The sequence below is a fragment of the Morone saxatilis genome, unplaced genomic scaffold, assembly GCF_004916995.1.
Source record: "Morone saxatilis isolate NCDOM2014 unplaced genomic scaffold, NCSU_SB_2.0 Contig23, whole genome shotgun sequence".
Classification (NCBI taxonomy): domain Eukaryota; kingdom Metazoa; phylum Chordata; class Actinopteri; family Moronidae; genus Morone; species Morone saxatilis.
Window position 1 is genome coordinate 13,727,482 of NW_023339796.1, and position 22,794 is coordinate 13,750,275.

Sequence of the window (22,794 nt, forward strand, 5' to 3'; positions counted from 1 at the left end):
AGCTATTTTTATCTACAGAGAATTAAGAATTTTATTTCGAACATGTAAAAGCCAACAAAAACACTAAAAATAAGATAAAATAAAAGTGAAATGAAGAGAAATATACAATGAGAGAAAAAAGAAAAGAGGAAAAAAAAGAAAAGAGCTATTGTTTGTTTGTTTCTTTCTTTCTTTTTATGTTGTATTGTTGTGTCATATAGTATATGTATAGAAAAAATCTTTAAACATGTATTTATATAGGACTATGTGTGGAACCATTAATTTTAAGCAATACAACAATAAGAAAAATAAGCAGTTTCTTCCATTTTTTCTTGCTTTTACTGGATTATTATTCAATACATAGTGCTAATACTAAAACACTATTAATATAAGTCTACCTCTGCATTCTGCTGTCATGATGGGAACCGTTGCATTCTTTCGGAGATTAGCTCCAGCTGTCCTCCTCAGGCCCATGTTCTCCAGCTCCAGCTTCCTGATTTCCCACCGCATCGTGCTGATCACCTGGATGAGCTTCTTTTCGCTGTCCATGGTACTGACCACACACATTTCCACCCTGCCTGCATCTCTCTCAAAGGCATCCAACTCACCACACGACCCCATCTGACCTGTAAACATCCAGTCTAGATCTGTATCTAGCTGTAGACATGCACCATCTACATGTATTTCATTCAAAGTTCATTTCAAAGCTCAACATTGGGCCAACAAAGAAATAGGCAGCCAATCAAGAGCGGCAATCTAGTCTGTCATCAGACCATTGATAGTCTGGTCACATGATGAGTGTTATTTTCTTCTTAGTGATCTGATGCCTACCACTTTCCCTCCTCCTGTTAAATATTCATCTACTCTGTCAACGTAAAGCAACAATAGGTACTTGGGAGAGGCGTAGCCTTTGGTCTAACAGTCTGTGTCCTGGTGATCGGGTGAAGTGCTTCTCCTTTAAACTCAGAGTGCTTCTCAATGTGGCTAGAAAGTGTAAAGATGGACATGGAAGTTATCAACGTTTGTTTCACATCGTTTTGTTTTGTATCTGAACCTTCCTTTCCTTCTTTCTGAAGACCTGTAGGAGCCATGTATTGATTTGTATTGTGTTCCTCCGAGCCACAGGTGGCGTGTTGTGTTGTACTGTGTTGTAAAGGCCCAGGCCGGACTCAGGTAATTTAAGTTCCAGTCATTCATGTATCAGGTGTTGTTCATTTGCGAAGAGGAGCAAACAGTTTGTAACTGTGCTCCGGTTACGTTGCTGCGTTTTTAGTTTTATTGTTTTTGTGTTACTTATTGGAAGTGATCAGCAGACTCTGGAGGGCGCCTTCAAATAAACACAAATCTGAAAACGGCATACACAGTTAAGACGGAGTGAAAAATAAGTGTAATGAACTAAATGACTGCTATTTGTGTACTATATAAATATTTAGTATATGACACTTTACAGTAAGAACACCTATGTATCATATGTGCAGCATTCAGAGGAGATAATATGTGTCAGAGAGTTTCTGTTTAGTGCTGCTCTGCTGCTCTCTAGTGTCCCGGCATCATGCTTAAAGAGTAACCTAACACCAAGCAGAAAAGCACTATTTCACTGACCTCTTCTGGTTGAAAATGTCACGTCCGTACGACCTCTGACTACAACTAACAGTGATGTCAACACTTAGCTTAGCTCCCCTTTCGATTGCCTCATAAATGTGTGTCATGGAAACTGGTAGAGCACCTTCTGATGCAGTTAAACATATCACCAATGGATGTTTCAGATTTTCAGTGTCAGTTTTCAACTTTGCTGCAGTGTTATTGTGTCTATCTTACCGAAGCTTAGTGTACATCTTACACGCAAAGGCCTTCGAACAACTGCTGTGGAGATGACTATGGGATTTGGCCATCTTTCTCTTGAAAACTGGATGCTTCTTGAGAATAATTAGAGGGCAAAGCTTGACCACCCATCATGATGTTTGTCCTCAGCTTAGCCCTGGCTTGTGTAACAATGATACATTACAGAAGATTACTTACAGAATTGCATGTATCAGATGAGAAAATGCTGTGCATTGCCTTTTTCAGGTAACATCCTCTCTGATATTGACAATAAGGTTGTTGTCATGTGAACTGCGGTTCTGGCACAGGAAGTGAGTTCAGAAGTCATGTGTTATTGTGGTGGGTTAGCTCGCCTTGTAGTGCATCTAACTGAGCAAATTGCATATCATGGGCAAATTACAATTTACTTCATCTTACAAGCATACAATAAAACACACCTATATCTAATCTTTGGTGATAAGTGAACTCCTTATTTATTTGTGCTATCATTGCAGACAGACGTCCATGACACACATTTGAGTTCCACCCATTCCACAGTGTGGTGTGTAAGCTGTTTGTCTGCTGATAACAACCCTCTCAGCAACTGAGAGATAAACTCCACATGCTGCTGTAGAGACAGCTAACATGAGATTCTGACAGCTTACATGATATGAGTGCATTGTGATTGTCGAAATGAATGAAGACGAAGATTGTTTGTGTAAAGTGATGTTACATTAACTGTGAAATTACTGTGGGTGGGCACATACAAAGTCATCACTTTCAGCCGCAGTAACAACACATTTAAAAAAAAAACATTTAACATTTACTTTTGCCACCTATCATACCCAAAATGCCCAGCAGGTGGCGTGTGCTGTAGTCTGAGTTTAACAAAATTAGGCCTAATGTACTCAGCTTCACTCCATGTGCAAGCACATGACATCCCCCAGCAGCAGGGTAAACCCAAAGGACAACAACAGTATAAAGTGGTGCATTTGAAAGCAGAGGTAATTGATTTTTTGCTAGTGATTACAGAAGCAGAATTTAATACACTGCTTTTGATTTCAGCTTTTTTCATCGCTGCTACTTGCTTTGCAAACATGACACCCGAAGCTCAGGACAAACGCAGCTCCCTTCAGAATCCCGCACTCATCATTTTAGCCAAGTTGCTGTTGACCTGGCGCCAACACCACAAAACAGGACAAGTAATTTAATTTGCCACTGCTGTCGACCTTGAAGCAGGGAATGTAGGCTACCAGAATCCCAATAGGGAGGCTTGAAGAAAACGTCCTAGGAGCTGAAAGAAGGGTCACGCTGTTGTGCCTGTAGCATCACACACTGTCTCCTCACCTCGAACAAGAATACTTTTGTCCTTCAGGTTTGCATAAGGAGATTGAAGAGATTTGTCTGTTCTTATTAGGGCACTACCTATGACAGATAATGTGATACTGTTAATCAATTATTCAACTTTACCATTGTAATTATAGTCACATGATCCTGTGAATAACATCATAACCATATAATAATCACATTCTAATGATACAATCATAAAATCTTAAGGTTACAGTCAAGGCTAAGCGTTTACAGGCCGGTACTGTGCTCTACTGTGGTCCTTTTCATGGCATACAATCTAAAAAATGACAAGTATGCGAAGCTTATGCTTCCCCAAAAATGTTACCCTCCTCAAAATACGGCAGTTGTTCTCAGGGATGTTAACTCCATCATGGCAGCATTATGCCAAAACACCAATACTGACCTAATCTCAGTCAATATGTACCGCCACGTAAGCTTTACATGTCACAAACAAGAATAAGATTATGACTCACTTGTCATAATGAAGTGTCACCCCCCTATAAGATAGGCGCTAAATAAAACAAATAGCATAGGAGTGCAGGAGAAATTAGGTCACATCTGCTTTTATTACGTGATACATGCCAAGGATTTCTTATGGTGCTTCTATTAGTCATGTTTACATATCTGAGGAGAGATGTCAAGATGTGATATTTTCATGCGTTGATAAGATCATGTACCCTTAAAAACTGGGTGCGTTTTTCGACAAGGTCTTGCAGCAAGTTAAAAATGACACTGAGACTTCAGAATTGACTTGGTCATTGTGTGTGTGTGTGCAGCCATTTTGTCATTGTGACTTGTCACCACAATGACAATGATGATATGACATTACGAGGTTAGATAAATGTTCAAATCCCTGAAGTAAAATAAGTGCTCTTACTTTGTAACATGTTAGTAATGCCTTATGTGCAGACACATCCCCGATCCCATCTCTCATCACCAAGAGGGAACAAATGCTCCAATGTCCTCTTCCAGCCATGTGATGTGATGTGATCTGATCATAATTGCTGCCATAACTTGTTGCCCTATCGAGGTGACACCTTAAATCACCCTGGTGAAAATATCCGGGGTCAGAATTCAATATTGGTCGTAAAATCTAAATATAAGGCCCCAGAGACTAAGCTGTTTCACAGAGCTCTGCGGTAGCTGTCTGGCAAAAACACACACTGGGTAATAAGGCTTGAAAGTGGAGCCATTACTGCTTACAAGAGAGCTTCTGCTATTAAGATTATCAGTGTAATATTTGTGAAATGTTGTAATAACTTTGAAGAAGCTGTGTGAAAGGACTTTTTGGATCCCGTGTTATGCGTCCTTGTCCTCCAGCATGCCAGTGTTTCAAATAAAGACCTGTAGGTTTTCCAGCCACTCTGCACCGTCTTTAATGACATAGCTCATAGCCACAGTCCCATCTAACAGCCTTCATTATAACTCAGTAATCATAGGCTGCATTTGTTTTTCTTTTCCTTTCTACTCTCTCTATCTCTCTCACTCTTTTTTTTGTAAATCTATAGGCCTCTGTCTCTCTTCCCCCCTCTGTTTGTCCTCCTCAGAGCAAGACGAATCCAGTAGTGAGCAAGAACCACTACTGCAGAAAGTGTTTGTTGACTTTTCGGCACAGACTGGTGCTCTGTAGGGGTGCAGTCTGTTATTTATGGCTCAGGCTTATGTGATTGGCTGAGGAGAGATATAATTATGTCTGGCGCTCAGCTTAGCTAGTTTTAGAATTACAATAGGTATCATGTTGAGTTCACTGGTTGCTATGTTACTAAGTGGAGGGTCTTGCACTGTATAGAAAATGTTTTTGACATAGACCTGTGTTTGGTGGTTGAACCCTTTTTCCGTACTTACCCTCAGCCCAGTGAGGCATAGTCACTTATAACTGCAGGCAATATAGTGGTTGATAATAAAAATAAATTAATTCATGATATTGTTATATGAGACTAGACACTGTCTGGGAATTTTGGCACTTTGTTACTTACATTGGAAGCAATTTGGCCTTCTTAAAGGCCAGTGTGAGCAGGAGGAATGATTACAGCAGGCAAAAACTGTTTCAGTATTCATGTAGGCACTAAAGTATTGCTTTTAAATCTCCAGAGCATGAATGTTGTTTGTTTGAAATTTATCACATCTCAAAAAGTGTCTATAAATATCTTCATCATCCATTTCATTTTCAGTATGCTATATGATTTAACTGATATATAATCAGTACTGTGTATTTGACATTTGACTACATCACCTGTTCATTTTTAAATAAACAGCAACGTAAGACTTAATTGAACTCAGATTGGAATATTTAGCGGAGAAAATGAATGACTAATTTGTTTTTATCATTAATTAAACAATTATTATTAATTCACTTCTGTAACTTCTGGATGATTAGCTGTCATCTGAACATACCGGCAAGACATGGTACAACTTAAATACCATGATAATAGAATTTAACATTTCATTGATGTCACTCGGTACTTAATAGTCTCTTAATTGCATGCTGGGGTGAAGAAAGTCGATGAGCTCATCATTCACATAAATGTTGTTAGATGGTAGAAGGATTTCCAAGGAGTTGTGAAGCTTCCCAGTGAACTGCAGATGTCAGATATGGAACAAGCGGGATAAACAACTCCTTAATAGTTGGTGGAGGGGTAAAACAATAACGGTATTTAAAAATTATAATATGTATTTCTTGTGAGGGGAGATTAATTGAATTAATAGTTAATAGACACAAGAGGCATTAATAATTCTTTTTATAAAAATTGTTACAAATGGATATTGCCCTAATAGCCTTTTTATCTCGTCATTATGCATGGTGGTCAGACAGGGACCTTGAATGGACTAACGGGATTATGTCCGTTTGAATCGTTATTCCACACACTAGCAGTAAAACGGCAGCCATGTATGAGGCGGGGAGGTGAGGATAAGACTTCATCTCACAGTTAATCCCATTGTGCGTTCCATACCATGACTTATGCGATCACTGTCTTCATTAATACATGTGTAGTCATATCACAAGTAGAAAACACAAGGATGGGAAAGGAATAGAGGCTCAATGAGTAATCCTCATCTAATCCATTTATTTTAAATACAAATGCTGCCACGGTTAATAAATAGTGACGTGTCTATCATTTTTACGAGTACCGCTGCCTTGCCCAGTCTCTTTTTACTTTTTAGTCTTTAAAGAAATGACACATCATCATGTTGAATTTCATTTTGCTGCTTTAATCCGTGGAAGGAAGTTTATTTATTTTTTTAAACTTAAACACTAAAATAAAATACTGTGTGCCTTGTGTAAATGAAACTTGAGTGCCTCTCTCCGTCTGCCACATAAAAATCAACCGGATCACAATGGAGAGAAAATGCACTTCTAGGCTGGCAGCATCTAGTTTGAGTGCAGACCAGGGTTTTTAAAGATTACATGACACAGTGTCAGGGCCTGGCTCTGTGGATGGTGTAAGAATAGCCCCTTTGATTAGTCTTCTTTTCACACCTAATTACTGGTATGATTTTATGGCAAGCTGTTGTGACAGTGGGCAATGTGCCTTAGTCATTTACAAGACCAAGCTGTCCATGTATCTACTGAAAGTGGGGTGAAGATTAGATGATGATAAAAGTCTGGAAATTGAATAGGGTGTGAGTCATTTCAATAAATAAGAGCTTTGTTAAAATATTTACCTAGTTCCCACTGTGTAAGGTTATGACTTTTAGACCTAGATAATAATTAAAATGGCGCCTCCGTATGACAAATTTTGACTGTCACCTCTCTCACTCTCTCTCTCCAGCTCCTTAGTGTGGCTAGGAATGCAGTAGTGCCACTTGCAGACCGCAGTGTCCAGAGAGCCCTAAAAAGGGAAGGAGTCTCACTCTGATTCCTGGCAGCTAACGGAGCAGCAGAGGCTAAATTAGGCCTGGTTTCATTGACTTCCAATCCCCCGAGTCCCAGCAGTTCTGCAGCCCAGAGTAGGGGAGACCGTCTGGTGCTCAGGGCCTCTGATGCTTCCTCAGAGCTTCTCCAGACACTGTCTGGGTAAGTTAAAGTGTCAGATTGAGAAATGATGTGTCTAGAAAGCTTGGGATGAAAGGTTACATCTCTTGATAATATTATGACTAAATGGAGAAGAAACATGAAACTATGATATTTGGCATTTTAACAGCAATAAATTATCACCAGATTAACTTTAGTGATCGTATAATTACTTTATACAGACAACACAATATTCCTGTACAGCAGTGGGTCCACATTACAGGCTACAGCCTTAACGTGGACAAGTAGAAGTAGAAGTATTGTTTTGTCTTGGGGAGTCTGAGAATACCCCTCAGATGTATACTCCGTAGGGGGTCCAGAACCCATGGTTGTGAACCACTGCTTTATGGTACAAAAATAAATTGCTTTATGTAGAGGACAGGAAGAGGTCTGTTAAATTATATAGGCTTATGTGAATAGATATTCAACTTCAAATGTAATTGATAAATGTCACTAAATAGCGCAGATGCACTTTTTAACAACATTTTTATTTTGTGCACAAGAAGTTACCAAAATGGCAGAAATAAGATTTCTGAAATTAAAATGTTATTGTTTTGGGGTCACTACATCCTAGTTTGCTCTGCAAACCTCCTTATATCTAGTGTATTGATATTAGTAGTTTCAAGTATGTGTGATGCAGAATTTTGAAATATGTGGCGTCATAATTTGAAAAACATGCATGGGACAGATTTTGCAACTTGTCTTAACCTTTTTTGTTTAGGCGCATAAACCATCATGTGCACATAACATGCAACCTGCTCAGTGTGTTGTTTTTTTCTGCTGATAGAATGCTTGTCTGCCTCCCACTCTCTTCTGCTCTTTCCCCTTTGCTGTGCTGTCCAGTGTGATTGACCATGTCTCTTTCTTTGTGCTGGCAGTCGGAGACAGGTGCTGAGTGCTGCTGAGTGTTGCTGTGTGTGTGGGCTCCAGGGGCCTGGTTCAACATTCCACTGATAGTTTGATAGACACAGTCTTTGGGGGAGGAAGAGGAGGAGGCCAATGCCCACACCAACCTCACAGAAGAAGAACTGAGGGGGTAAGTGAAATCCTGTGATGATATGCCTGCCACGGGAGGATTGTGATAACATACTGCGAGTCACCTTTCTTTTTTAAGTCCCTCAACAGCAACCTTTACAATACCCCACTTCCTGATTTAAAAACGCAGTTTCACTGCTTATCTCTCAATGTCACAGGCACTTCCTCTTTTCACACACTCACAGGCTGCAAGCAAATGCACATGTCTGCGTGCACATATACATTAGACACAAAGAGTGTTCACACCGTTGTGAAAATGGAAGGAAAGAGGAAGTTATAAAAAGGGGATGCAGAGAGAGGCGGGGAAAATAACAAGGTGACCATATTTGGCGTCAGTTCATAATGCAAGCAGAAGATGCAAATTAGATAAGGAGTGGTTGTCATGGAGACTTGATGTTGCGCAGCGATGGTTCGCTGTAAACCTAACCACATTTGTGGTATGGCCGTTGCCAAGCAGAAGGTGCTATTATGAGAGCGAGAGAGATGAGAGAGAGAAAAGTAGAGGAAGAGAGAAATGAAGATGTTAGTTCATCCCACAATGCATTGCGCCGGCGTGACCTGGGTTGAAGTGACTTCGTCTGTCCCAGTGGCACGTCAGCGATAGACAGACAAACAGGTAAGCTCACTTGCTGTAGCATCACTATTGGTAGAATTAATGTCTTGACTTTAAATGACTTTTGGTATTAATCGGTGTTTTAATTTGTCAAATAAGATTTCATTAATGTGTAAAAAAAAGTTTCTTTGATACTTAGCTACGCTGTAGGAAATCCAACATTTGCAGTATTATTTCTCTTTATGAAACCTTTTCTCATGTCTCTGTGTACCGTGAAGTGTTTGTAAAAAGTTGCTATGTAGGGAGAGTTTCTAAATATTTGCAGCAGTGTATCTGCTGGCTACATTTAGACAGAAAAATAGCTAAAAGCTCAAGTGAATGGCCTCTTTGCAAAGGGTGTTTCCATTCGTTTTTATTTTATCTCCAAGATAAGCTTCAAGCTGGAATGGTGCATACACATACGCACACACACACACACACACACACACACACAATGGTGTCAGATGGGGACAAGACAGTGTGCTATTTCCTCTCTGTATATTTCAAACCCGACAGCTTGAATTGCACCTGCTTCCCCTCACTGCGTCAAAGTGGAAAGAAGTTAAGAGAAAACCACAAAATATGCAGCAGGGAAACATGACTGCAAATTCACACCAGAATAAAACCTGTCAGCATACACACATTTACAACTTGTCCCACTTTCATGTACATTTTTAGTAATGCGTAGCATATTTAACATCTTTGTTTAGAGGAGTACCCAACTTATTCTAAAGCAAATCATCACAAAGGAATTGTTTTGAGTGTAGAAATGACCTCAAGACAATATTTTTGCTTTCTCATTCTGCAGCCACTAAAATAAGGGATAGCAAAACGGCTGACGTTGAACACAGCTCTCTGCTGGCTTTTCTGCAAGACTGTGTACTGTTGCAGTTGTTGCTGTGATGGTCTGTAATGGGAGTGTAATGTGTATTTGCGGCCTTAGTGATAGATGAGCCGTCAGAGTTTGGCATACAAAATGCTCTGGGACATTTCCTCAGTGGAGTGAGAGTTGACATCAGCCAGCCAGTGTCATTTACAGAGGGCTGGGAAATAGCAGAGTGCTGAGATGACAGGGAAGCTTAAGGTGGAAAGTTGTGTTCATCAGGAAGGAGGGAGAGAAAATAAGGGTGGACAAAGGTGAGGGGTTAGGATTTGGTGGTTTGAGGTACGGAGGTCAGCCATGTTAGATTGTGTTGGCTTGGGGTTAATGTGATTGATTATTGAAGATTAGAGTGTGAGGGAGTTTCTAGAATATTCTGCACTTCCTTGTAAAACTACATTTTTACTTTCCTCTTTAACAATTTAGTATTTCCCCTTTTTTATTTGTATTGTATTTTTTATTTGTAAAAAGACTTGACTACGCTTCCTCTGGAGCCACAGACAACATTACATGATTGTTTTCATGGGTACTAGTTCGCTGATCTTGATGTGTAAAATCAGTGGGATTCCCCTTTAACTGCACCGCATACACACACACACCTCTTCCTGTTTTCAGATGGTGAACATTAGTATGTGTGTGAACAGTTTGCGCAACCCCAGTATGTTGATTCCTGTTGCTCTTTGCTCATACTTAAACAGCTCTAAAGCCTCATTGATCTCCTAGATAGTACAACGGTCACACCATCCTCTCTTCTGTGAGATACGAGGCATGTGGAGAAGAAAGTAAAAATATTTGGCTGATTTGACTTTAGTGAAAGAAATATGACCTAGAAATGAGAAACTGGTTCCTGTTGTACGTTCGATCAGATTATATGCAGAATAAAACCTTTGTTGTAGAACTGAATGAGCAAACCATCTGGTAACTGCAAAGCTCAGCTCTACTTGTAATTGGACTAGAGGAATAGGGATCTGTGGGTTGTGACACATAGAAAAGTGGTTGTGGTTGTTTAGGGGCAAATTTAGGGGAATTAAGATGTAGTCATGAGTGACAGAAAGTGATGAAAAGACTCATACGAAGAATGATAATGAATAGGAAATATGGACTAGCAGGGGCAGAAGAGTAAAAGAAAGACGCAGAGAGAGAAAGGAGCAGAAGCACTGGCATGCACTCAGCTGCAGCAGAAGAGGGGAAATTCCACGTCAGTGTCTGAGTTTCGCAGAGAGACCAGATCTTTGGAGGCGTTGCTTGTGTCTCCTATTGAGCCAGGGTAACATCAATCACCATGTTTCTTCATTATGGGTCAAGAAAAACTCCAAATGGATAGTTACAGTGACCTGCTGCTTCCATTGATCAGCAGTCAAACAGATTGCTCGTCTAATCTAAAAGACATACTGTGTGTGTTCTAGCAGGGCTGCTTCCATGGTTCCAAAATAGATCTCCTTCCATCACTAATGAATGATAGTTGGAAATTGATCAAGACTTGCACTCTGCTGTTATCAACTCAGTCAACTCAGAAAAAAGGTGCTGTGATATCTACTTTTTGTCTGAAGTATGAAACATGCGCTTTGTTCTCTCTGAGCACGTTGGCAAATTGCACCAGAATACTGGCTAGGTAAAGGGTTAGCGCCGTAGCTAGGGCTCTACCACAGATTGTCACTAAGGGTTTAAGGGCCTGCAGTGTAAATTAGAGATGACTTATCACCAGCTTTGTATCAAACAGAGCTGTGCAGCAGTAGAAACCAGTCCAGAGAGCAGAGGAAGGTGAGAAATGAAAAGACAGGTGTGACAATTTTACATAGGAAAGGCAGTGGGACAGTATTATAAATGTATATGCAAATACACTAAAAAAAGACAGGATTCTCACATCTCCCTGAGAATATATTGGTGCAGGTATGCAGTCAAACCGGATTCAGCTGCAGTGTGCGGAATTAACTTTCTTTGTAAGTGAACTTACATTTCAAAGCCATTTTCAACATTCCCAATAGGCAGTATTATGAATGCACTTTCTCCACAATCAAATGAAGTGCGTCACAGACAATATGCAGGATCAGTCAGAAAAACTTGGCGTCAGCACACGGTTCAAAATCTAAAAAGATTCCTGCAGATGCCAAGGCCACTATCTCCATGGCTACCGGATATTGCAGCATCAGGTCCAAATCAAATTCTTGGAGGCTTCCTTTAGCCTCTCTGGCTTTCCCCTGGATGCAAGGGTTGTGGCGGCAGAAGCCTTGAATCAACAACAATACGGGAGAGTTGGCAGCAGCAGTTGCCTCAACGTTGTCTCAGTTAGCCTTCTTTATTATACGCTGCTGACCTGCAACCAGACTGCGTTGGTCAGCATCTTTTCATTTCCAGAGTATTTACACGCTCTGTGTTACTCCTAATGTATAACCACTTACTAGCGTAGTCCAGTTTGATTAAGTGCAGTTCAGTGTGTCCTGCTTTTATAGTGTGGGCAAGAGCTGTGAGTGTGAGGCTGAGCTGAGGTGTCTGGGGTTTGCATGCCACAGCAGAAAGGTAGTACGAAAGATAGAGAAGGAGATCCAGACAGAAGCCAGACCTAATCTGTCGCAAACTCCCTGTACATTTATTTCCGTAATTCTTTCCTCCACACCCCTTAATCCATTCATTCTTTCCAACTGCTTTTTTTGTCATTATTCATCCTTACCTCATTAAATCCCTTGTCCCTTATGTGTTAGTCTCTCCTCTCTGGTTATATTTAATATGTCTATCCCAGCTTTTACTTCTAATGCCCTTCATCACTCTGCATGACCTTTCCTCGCTTCTGTGTTTATCCTGTTACTAATTCCCGTTCATTTCTCCTTTTTTTTATCTTTTTGCTGTGTTTTCCCAATGTTTCTTTTCTCCCGCCCTCTTCCCTCTCTCTCTCCTTAGCTTCTCTGGATAGGGCAGTGTTGCTGTAACTGAACCACCACTTCCTGGTGTTGTTTTAGGGGGGGCGGGGGGCGTGGCCATCCTTCAGTGAGGAAGAGAGGGAGGGAGAGGGGACTGCAGGATCTGTATGCCCAGTGCAGTGAGGGCTCCCTCCTCTTCTTCCTCCTCCTCCTCCTCCTCCTCCTCCCCCTCCTCCACAGGCTGTTGCTACTGCCACCCAGCGAGCGGCCACTTTCTCCGGCAGGCAGCAGACCGATCCTTGGGAGGCTGGGGGAGTCAGTAGAGACACAGCCAGGGCCGGTTCGAGGCACAGCCTCAGCACAGCCAGCTTCAGCCATCAAGGAGACAGGTGGGAGGAGACACTAGCGCACACAGCAACGCTGAACACACACACACACCACAAGCACACAAGAAAACACTCCTCCTCTCTCTCGCTCTCTCTCTCTCTCTCTCACTCCGGTGCTCAGCTCCGCACAGCTCCTCCACTCATTCGCTGCTGATTCACTCGCTCACTCGCTTGCCTCTCTTCTGCCAGTCGCTCTGCCTTGCTGCGCTCTGCCTGCCTGCCTGAGAATGGTCCAGCCGGTGCCTGGGGGTCTGCTGTCGCGGCCTGTCTGAACACACGCATAAACACAGAGTCAATCGACAGGCGGAAGCACGCACACACACAAACACACACACAAACCGGAGAGCAATGTGAGAGGTAAGAGCTTGGTTCATAGCCCTCCTCCTTGTCTCATTGGTTTATCTAGATCTTTCCTCCTGTGTGCTGCAGTCTTTACTTTCCAAAGTAAGCGCCTGTGCATTGGAGCATAGGTAGAGATATGGGGATTGTTTGGCTTAGTGTCTGCTGTCTGTGTGTGTGTTTGTGTGTGTGTGTGTGTTTTGAGTATGTGGTCCACAGGGTTAACATCTATTTGTTACGGCTTGTTTTATAGATATAGGCACACACACACACACACACACACAGACTTGCATGTACACACACAAACACACACAGTAAGACACATTCTTGGCTCAAAGCAGACAGTCACACAATAGCTACTTCCTGAGGGTAGCGCTAGTTAGCAAGAAAATTTGCTGGTGTGTGTGCGCGCATGTGTGTGTGTGTTTGGAGGGCCGTGGTTGTTCCAGGAAGCAGTGGAGAGGATCAATAGATCGCCCACTCAGCTTTCATTCCCTCCGTCTGACTCAACATTGGACATGTTGGGAGTTATCCTGCAGGGCTTGGTTAACAAGGGGAATGGTAAAATTTGATTCTCTTTTACCTCTTCCCTCCCTTGCTGCGTCAGCCTAAAGGGGGAAGCACGGTTATGCATGTGTGTATGTGTTTCTACGCGTGTGTGTGCTGTGTAAGGCAAACTCCCGCCCCGCCGCATGTAAATTACGTGACATGTGAAGCTGCTGCTACCTTATATGGTGAGCACAGTATTTCAGTACAGTTGGATCTTGCCAAGCATTCCGGGTCGCGGGAGGAGAGAGTGTGTGAGAGGGTGACTCTGTCTGTGGGAGTGTGTGCGTTTATGTGTGTGTGTGTGTGTGTGACTAAGTGAGTGTTTTCATGCGTCTGACAGAGGGGGAGTAACTGAGAGAGAGGAAGAAAGTTGAAGAGAGAAGGAAAGAGGGGCAAGAACGAGACAGGGAGACCTAGTAAATGGAGGGATTTAACTTGTCGATGTTTAAGCTGGAGTGAAAGTAAGTAGTTTTGCACTTTATCAAGGCTTTGGGAGATAGCGCGAGATTGTCCTGTAATGTTTTTACTTACTTTTAGGAGTTAAGGTTGTCTGTGTGGATCATGCTAAGGTATAATGAACTGAAAGTATTTTTTTTATGTGCGATCATATCTGGCTATTTGTCCAATTCAAATACAATAATTAAAATGGTAAAACAAAGTTTTTCTATTCAAAAACGGAATAACAGCGGGATATGATTCCAGTGAAATACATATGGTATGTGAAAGCCAGAGGATCTTCAGAACTCTTGCCTTCCTTCCCTCGTCTCCCCTCTTTGTCCCTCTCCTCACCACCTCTGCCCCCCTCCCCGCCCTCGCCTCTCTGGGTTTCCTCTTAGTGGTGTGTCCGTGGTTGGGGCGATGATGAGGAATGTTGTTGTTGTGACTTAGAGGGATTCAGGGTGGCTCAGACAGTAGCACACACACACAAGTATGTACACACATGCAAGCATGTGCAGCACAACCAGATGTGTGGCAGATTGCATTGTTGAGACTTTGTAAAATCCTCATGGCAGCTCTGCTGCAGGTCAATTTCTGTCCAGCAAAAGACTGAGGAATGTGGTGTTGTTGTCAGTGTTATATATATTGCGGCTAATAATCTCAAAAATAACGTTGCTCTGTCAGTTTATTGTTGGATATGTGTGTGAACTGCATTAATGTGTGTTGCCTATGATTTGCCCTACAGACAGGATTATGTGCATGGCTGAATCTGTGCTGACAGGTTAAGCCTTTATTACAGGAGGGCTTCTCTGTATGTTCCTAATGTGTTATGACCACATTTCAACCCTTTTGAGCATCAGTTTGACACAGCTTAGTCTGAGTAAGACACCTTCTTCTTAACAAAATTCCAAGCTAAGTGAAATTGAATTGACTTCAACCACTGTCAGAGACACTATTGAGTCTTTAAAGCCCCCAAATATTGACCTATTTCTATTCTTTCCAAGTAGCCAGTAATAATTGTTTAGCATATATTGCAGTACAGAGGAAACAAAGCCAGTGTCTACCTATATCTGAGCTACACCACAGTGCTAAAAAGGAGGGCGAGCAGCATGTCATAGCTGCTGTTCGTGCAGTAAGTAATAAGTGTCTGGTTATTTCTTTGTTGTTCTGTCCAGAGGTACACGTGTCAACACGAGCCTGTCCTTGTTTTTCTTCACCCCAGTTGCATCAGCTCCCGCTTACAGCCTTGTCATCTTAAACGTCTCTCCCATCTCTGAAGCAGAGACAGATGGCTATAACATTTAATAACATACTGCTGCCCCAATGGTCTCGTTCTCTCACTCACGGTCTCTTTTCTAGCTACCTCACTACCCAGCCTTTGTTTCTGTCATTGCGACTGCACTAGGTCCGTCTGCCTCAGTATATCAGTACAGGCCTTTAACACAAGGCCCAACCTCCATGAAAATGATTGACTAAATGAAAATTATACAGACAACTAGCGCCGACGATAAAACTGGTCACTGGCGAAGTATGTTTGCTTGTAATATACTGGTAAAGAAGCTAAATATGCACTGTGTATGCCTTGTCGTTATTGCATACTTGCTGCTTTTCTGTCCTAGGGATAACACAATAGGTTAAGAGGTACCTGTAAATATACAGATGGTGCAAATAAAAGCCAGAATGACATCAATGCAACATGAAAAAAAGCAAGATATTCTGGTGACTGCTAATGTCAATGTTTTTTCTTATTAAACCATTCAGCCTTTGCAACTCTAGACCAAAATCATTAATCACAATTTGCAATTTGTGCTGTGTTTCTCCTCTCATTTATACAGGTTTTTCTTTTATTTGTCACCTGTCTGTATGTGTGGAAATCTGCCTGACTATGTCTCAGCACAGACAACATAAATGTGAGCCGATGAGCCACTCATTAAACCATAAGGCCAACCATTATCCCCACTGTTTGTTGACTTCACCACATCCTTACACACACATACACATACAAAGATCCAGTGTTGCACACAGTCCGATATTCACCGCAGCTTAAGAATACTCTGTGCCAGGACACATAGAGGTTTGTGTTTTTGTATAGGTTTGCATTTGTGTGTCTTGTCAGTGTGTGTGTGTGTGTGCATTGCTCTGTCCATGTATGCTAAACAAGAGATCTAATTGTCTCCAGAGGTTTTCTCTCAGAGGAATCAATAGGCATTGTTGGTAATACGTTCCTAGCCTAAGAGTCACTTTCAGAACTGCGTTATTTAATCTGACAAATAGGCTAGTTAAACAAATATTTTATATAGGACATCATGACTTCATGTGAGCTCTTTTTATCTATTACCTCTATTCATAGCAAACCAAACTTAAACATAAGGTATAAATAAATGTAGTTTATTTTTAATGCAACATTCTGTTGCTCTATCCCTTAAACTCATTTTATGTAGACCTTCCTGGATACAATTTCTCTACCAACAGGAAATGTCCCACGATAAAAAAAAAAAACGCAGTTTACTCAGGGATGTATGTGGTATAGAAGAGCTGTGGTGGGTAGAGTAGCAGCCCTTAGCCCTTCAGTATGTGTGTGTCAGTACGAAAAAGATCAAGAGACATCAAGGAGAACATGCTCACGTGTCCATATATGCGCAAGTGTGTATGTTAAAAGGTCAGTGAGGGCAATATTGACATGCTATATTCTGAGCACATGGAGCAGTAGCAGCAGCGAGGCCTGGGGTGTAGCATTTCCTCTAGCGTCCTCCACTCTGATGACCTGCCTCAGGTCACCTGACTCCACCTCTGTCAATATGCTGAAACCACTCCTTTTACTGAACAGCAGCAAACCAAAAGAGACGAACGCCTCTTACTCTGCGGTCAAAGCTGAAAATAGGAGCTCAGGCTACAAGCTACAGTTTGTTAGTTAATTTTCCACAGCAGATGTTATAACTAGTAGCATATTTGTTTCCCATGCTGTACCAGTTAACCCCCCAAAAATGTCTTATGCAATTATGCAGAATAGAGACTCCAGTAACTTATGACCTATGGTGTCAAGGTATGCTAAATGACTAATAATGCGCAACTCAAATAATTTTTCAGGAAGTCTAACCATAACTATGAACCACACCCTCTTTCTTGTTCTCCAGCTGTTAGTCACAGTGACAACTTCAAGACCAGCCCAGGTTAGCAACAATGTTGCTTTGATTGCTGTAACTTTTCAATCAGTTAAGACATGCTTTAATAGCAACACCTCTCTGTGTTAGAATGACATGTCTGAGCGCCATCCATCACAGTCCACCGTGCAAATCACTGGCAGGTTTTATGCATAGTTTGCGCTTTCAGCAGAGGTGTTTCAGCAGTGTCTTCGACTTGTTTAAAACAGATTTGTTTTGTGACTCATAAAAGAGATAAGAGAAAGTAAAAGACGGCCAGGCTTGGTTTTCATGTCAGAAACTGTTTGTGCCGTTGAGGCATATGCTGGTGTCACATGACCATGAGCTGATGGTGATGTGCTGATATTGAGACACGCTTCCTCTTCTTGCAGCCACGTAATGTTTCTACCACGTGTCCTAAAGGGTATTAGGAAGCACACGGCCTCTCTCACTCGCGCTCTCGCCATCTTCCTTTCCTCTAGTGTGGTTGACCTTGCACCAGCTTGCAAGACCTTGGAGTCTGAGGGAGTGCTGCTAAGGATGCTGGAAGAGAATGCAGGCCAGACAGTCACATTGAGGGTACAAACGCAGCACCATAGATGGAGTTGGGGAGGGTGGAATGAACAAGAGGACCACTGGTTAAAACAGTATAAATTCTGTGGTTAGACCAGAGAAGTAGATCATATTAAACAGTTATGAAAATGGATGCCTTGGAGACAAAGAGCACCGACAGTTAAAGTGGAATTAGATAGAGGGAGTGGCATACTGACAAGAAAGACCATAGAGATGAACAAATCAATAGAGGAAGGATGGCCATGTCCAGACATGATGGATCATAATGAGCGCTTATTATCACTCTGGCACTGTCTTACACCATACTACATCGTCTATCTCTCGGAGATATGCGCTCATCTGATTCTAATAGAAACCATAGAAACAGATTAGGCAGCCAGACAGAACGCAGGGGGCGTCAGCTTTTCATGCATCAAGTCATCACACTCTCTCATTTGATTGAAGGCAGCCCCTGGCGCCTTCAATTTAAAAAAAATCATAATAGATGTCTCTATTCCACCTCATTAGTTCATGTCCAGCTGTGGCTTGAGTTCAGTGTGATGAGTTCAGAGATGATCCTTGTTCACCTGAATTCAACTTATTACAAAGGGTATTTCGGTAGTAAAAGTGTGTTGCCATCAGATTGAGCTGACATCAACATTATGTGATATTAAAAACGCAGGTCCTAAGGATACAGGGTTACACAGAAAGATTAGACTTGGCTGACTTGACATTTTAAAATGCTTGGGAATAATGTAAACAAACAAAAAAACCAGCATGGCGTATGTTGGACCAGTTTTAGTCCAAAACATTTAATCCAATTGCTCTTTAGTCAGAATGTTTCTTGGCATGAAAATACCTGGGAAACATTACTGCTTCTCATTAAAAAATAGCAGCATTAATAAAATGTTATTATCTGTCATTTGAAAATATTGTGCAGCGAGGTAATATATCTTTTGTGTTTGTATTTTATTAAAAAAATAATTTCTTTTATTCTCTAGAGTGCATGATATGGAGAAGATCATTTGCTGTGTTTGTGTGCGTGCCTGTGTGCTGTGGGGGTAGGGCAAGCTGGGTTATGATTATGCTTGCACTTCAAAGGTCATTTGCAGCAGTAATGCTACTTTTGCTATCGTAGGGGTCATCCAAGGTGAAACCAAGCAGTTTCCTCGTTCACTCTCTCTTTCTTTGTAACATATATCCATGTTGCTTGGTCATCATGACCTGGTCTGTGCTGCTGCAGGGCTCTGATATAGCTTGTTGCAGTGTTGCAGTGCCGTAAAGTTAGCAGCGGTTCGTAGCACTGCTGAAGGTGCACATGCTGTTCTGGGAAAAGCGATTTCTCTACATTGGGTGTGGTGAGTTACCCTGCCTGTGCGATAAGAGCAGAACGGGCCCCCCGGGAGCCCAGTCATTCAAATTCCCTGAGCAAACCCCGTACAATGGATTCACCAAAAATAGAAACAACTGGCAACATCAAAAAATTCTGATAAAAAAAACAAAACAAAAAACACTTTGCAACCCATGACCTCTTCTGCAAGTGATAAATGGGGAATTTGGTTTATGAGTGAAATAATAAACATGATGTTATCGCGAGTTCACATCTGTATGAGATCACCACAGTATTTCTGTGATGATGATAATGGTGCTTTTTATTTAGAAATACTTGAGCTCACGGAGAATATTATCTAGGATCTTTTATGTTTGAAAGAAATCATCTGTTTGTGAGAAATCAGGTAGTCATAGAAATAGTGAGCAGAGTGATTAGTTTAGCCTCTCTCTCTCTCTCGGTCTCTCTCTCTCTCTTCGTCTCTCTCTCTCTCTCTCTCTCTCTCTCTTCTCTCTCTCTTCTCTCCCTTTCTCTCTCTCTCACCAGCAGGCAGGTCAGCCTCCTCTTTGCTCCTCCCCCTGCTCTCACCTGGCGCTCAGCCCAGAATGTTGCTGCAACTCTGCTAGCTCTCATTGGTCCCCGCTCTCACACCGCTTCGCAAGAAGGGATATGACTAACCTCTTCTCCCTCATGCCCTGCCTCGACTTCCCCTCTGCTTTCACTCTCTTCCTTTCCTTCACCTCTAAACACAATTTGCTATGGCCGGCTTTGCTGTACTTGACAGTAAGTGATACAGGATTTGATCAGATTTTCCTGCCTTGAGCAGAAGAGGTGGAAAGTTGTGAATGGCTGCTTTGTGCATTTATGTGTATGTGTTTTTGTGTGTGGCGTGGCGTGGCTTGATGAGCGTGTGTGCACCATGTGTGTTTAGAGCGCAGGGCGGGTGAAAGTTTTATTTGTTTTAGCTGACACCCCTGCATTTCTGACATTTTTACATATTCTTCATGCCCACAGCTGCATAGCTTAGCAGAATACTGCAGGTCAGAACCTCCCGTTAAAGAGAAATGAAAAAGAAAATAAACCTGGAAGTTTTCTTTGGATGTGTATCATCACTAATCTTTCTTTCTGTCTTTCCCTCCTTTCTATCTCTCTCTCTCTCTCTCCCCAGAGGAAGTGCCTTCCCTGATGTCTGCTGCAGCTTTGACCTGCTTCTACAGCTGAAGCTCCACCCTCGCCCCCCGCCTCGCTCGCTTGCTGCCACAGTAACACGAGTACAAGGACAGTGACCACACCCTCCTCGCAGCCTACGCTCTGACCTGCTCGTCCACCCACCACCATCACCATCCACTCCTCGCAGCCGGGCTCAGCCTCAAGCTCTCCTTTACCAGACGGCCAACGCTGCCAACTGCTCTCCACCAGCTGACCAGCCTTACCACAGCAGCCCAACAAACCATCAGGCCCACGCAGCATCTCACCCACCTTGCCTTTAACCTTCGCCTTCAACCCTCTAAGCCTCCACTTGGTCCTCAGTGTCCTTAACCTTCCTGTAGCAGGCTACACCCAGACTATCACCTTTGTTGCCTGCTTCAACTGCACTTGGCTTTTGAATGTTGTAGATGAGACCATTCAGCGAGCAGCAGTAAGGGAGCCAAGAGTGACAGCTTAATTGTTAGTCTAAGTCGTCTCCTGGATATAAACTCTGTGGTTGATTGATCAGGATAATTGTCTAATAACATTCACAGCGAAACATCATCCTGCAACATTTCACTTTGGAAAAGGAGCCCTTCAATCAATAGGAACTTTATTTTGATTTTCATTTCAACGTTTTAATAAGTATCATAGACTCTAACAACAAATAAGCAAAAAAAAAAAAGACCTTAAAGTTGTGGAATAAAACACTAGAGGTACTTTACTCGTGCTTGAACAGATTTCAGCTCGGAATACCTTTTTTTGCCAGCGCGTTGCCATGGCGATGAACATGGCACACATCCGCGACACAAAGTGGCTGACACTTGAGGTATGCAGGGAGTTCCAGAGGGGCACTTGCTCACGCTCTGACCAGGAGTGCAAGTTCGCTCATCCGGCCAAGAGCTGTCAGGTGGACAACGGACGGGTCATCGCTTGCTTCGACTCACTCAAGGTAAGAAAGGAGAGATGGTGAACAGGAAGTCTGGAGGTCAGATCTCAGGCAGACAGATAGGAGACTTGGCACATTCAGTCTGACGGGCAGTTTGAGGGAATATTATGTCGTTACTAAGTGGAAATAGCTGTCTACAGTCTACATTGATTCATGCTGGAGCTCACCATCTGGCCATAACATGTGCTCTCTCCCTGGTTCCACCCATTTCTGGTCAGGTGACTGCAACATGTGATCAAGGGCATAGAGAGGAGGGGTGTTGCAGCTTTTTAGAAACAGGAAGCAGAAGTCAGGCATTTGTAACACTGCCCTGTGGAATCTTCTAGGACAGGCAGTGTTTTGGCTGGTGTTTACTGCCCTTATGTCGAACAGGAGTCATTCAGGAGTCGGTCTCATTTCCGACTGTTTGCGCTGTACATAAACATTGTTGAATGAATTTACTACGTCAGCACAGTCCCTCTGGAATTGATCAACATTGTCGTGTGCCAGCTTTTGAATGGGAAAACACTGTCACATGTACAGACTCATATGGATGCTCTGAGCACAACACGTTTCAACAGCTTGAGAGGAACGAGGCGATAGCGTCATCATGTAGATCTCACTCGGTCAAACCACTTCCTGTGCAGAGGCCTAGGGGCAGTAAGAGAGGGGCTTGTGTGTGTCTCTATTTGCGTGCGTGTTTTAGAGTGAAGTCGGGGGCAGATTTGGGGCATCCTATGCGGTAATTTTCCATTTTTAGGCAGCAAAAGAAAAACAAACACCTCTCTTTCTCTCTCTCACTCATTCTCTCTCATTATTTCACAATCTTTTTATTGGAGCACAAGATCTCTAGAGATGGGCGGACCTCAACCCAAAGTTTCCAGCATCGACACGTTTGGCTATGTGTGTCTTTTACTTCTGTTTGTATAATGCCTTTGCAGACATTAGTGACTCGTGGTCATTGGCAGTGTGTGAGCAGGGCAGGGTTAGGATGAGGACAGCGTGTGTGAGTCGACTCACAGAACAGTGTTTATAGCCAGATGTGGACAGAGGAACATTGTCAAGCCCAAGCTGAACTCTTCCCAAGTTTCCTCACAAATGCCTGTGTGTGAGTGCGTGTGCGATTGTCAAACTTACAAGATAAATTAAACCTTTTCTTGTTTGTTAGACTTTTAAAAGTCCAGCGTGTAACATTTAGGAGCATGTATTGGCAGAGACTGATTAATATGCATAATTATGTTTTCACTAGTTTATAATCCCCTGAAAATAAGAATTGTTGTGTTACCTTAGAATGAGCCTATTATATACTGCTAGCTGCCACTAAATCCTAGACCTTTAATTCCAGTTTTCATAATTTTGGCCATTATTCCTATTAGTTGCTATTGATTTACAGTTATACCTCCACATAAAGACGTAGATCATCTGGCTAAATTGTTGGCTT

The 22,794-nt window shown here is 42.3% G+C and overlaps 1 protein-coding gene across 26 annotated transcripts in view; it reads left to right on the forward strand.

The window, feature by feature from the left end:
* The first annotated feature begins 6,985 nt into the window (after nt 1-6,985).
* Nucleotides 6,986-22,794, forward strand: part of mbnl1 (muscleblind-like splicing regulator 1) — a 40,131-nt gene continuing 24,322 nt past the window's right edge. For 5 of the 26 annotated variants that reach the window (XM_035670178.1, XM_035670179.1, XM_035670185.1 and 2 more), the window contains exons 1-2: nt 13,999-14,238; nt 20,406-21,377. In XM_035670178.1, the coding sequence (XP_035526071.1) occupies nt 21,204-21,377 (174 nt within the window). In that variant the 5' untranslated portion in view covers nt 13,999-14,238; nt 20,406-21,203. Of the gene's footprint in view, nt 7,145-8,019; nt 8,178-8,662; nt 8,793-12,999; nt 13,247-13,993; nt 14,239-19,874; nt 20,021-20,245; nt 20,278-20,405; nt 21,378-22,794 lie in introns of those variants that run through there. The other 21 variants (XM_035670182.1, XM_035670188.1, XM_035670180.1 and 18 more) reach the window with 12 other exon arrangements.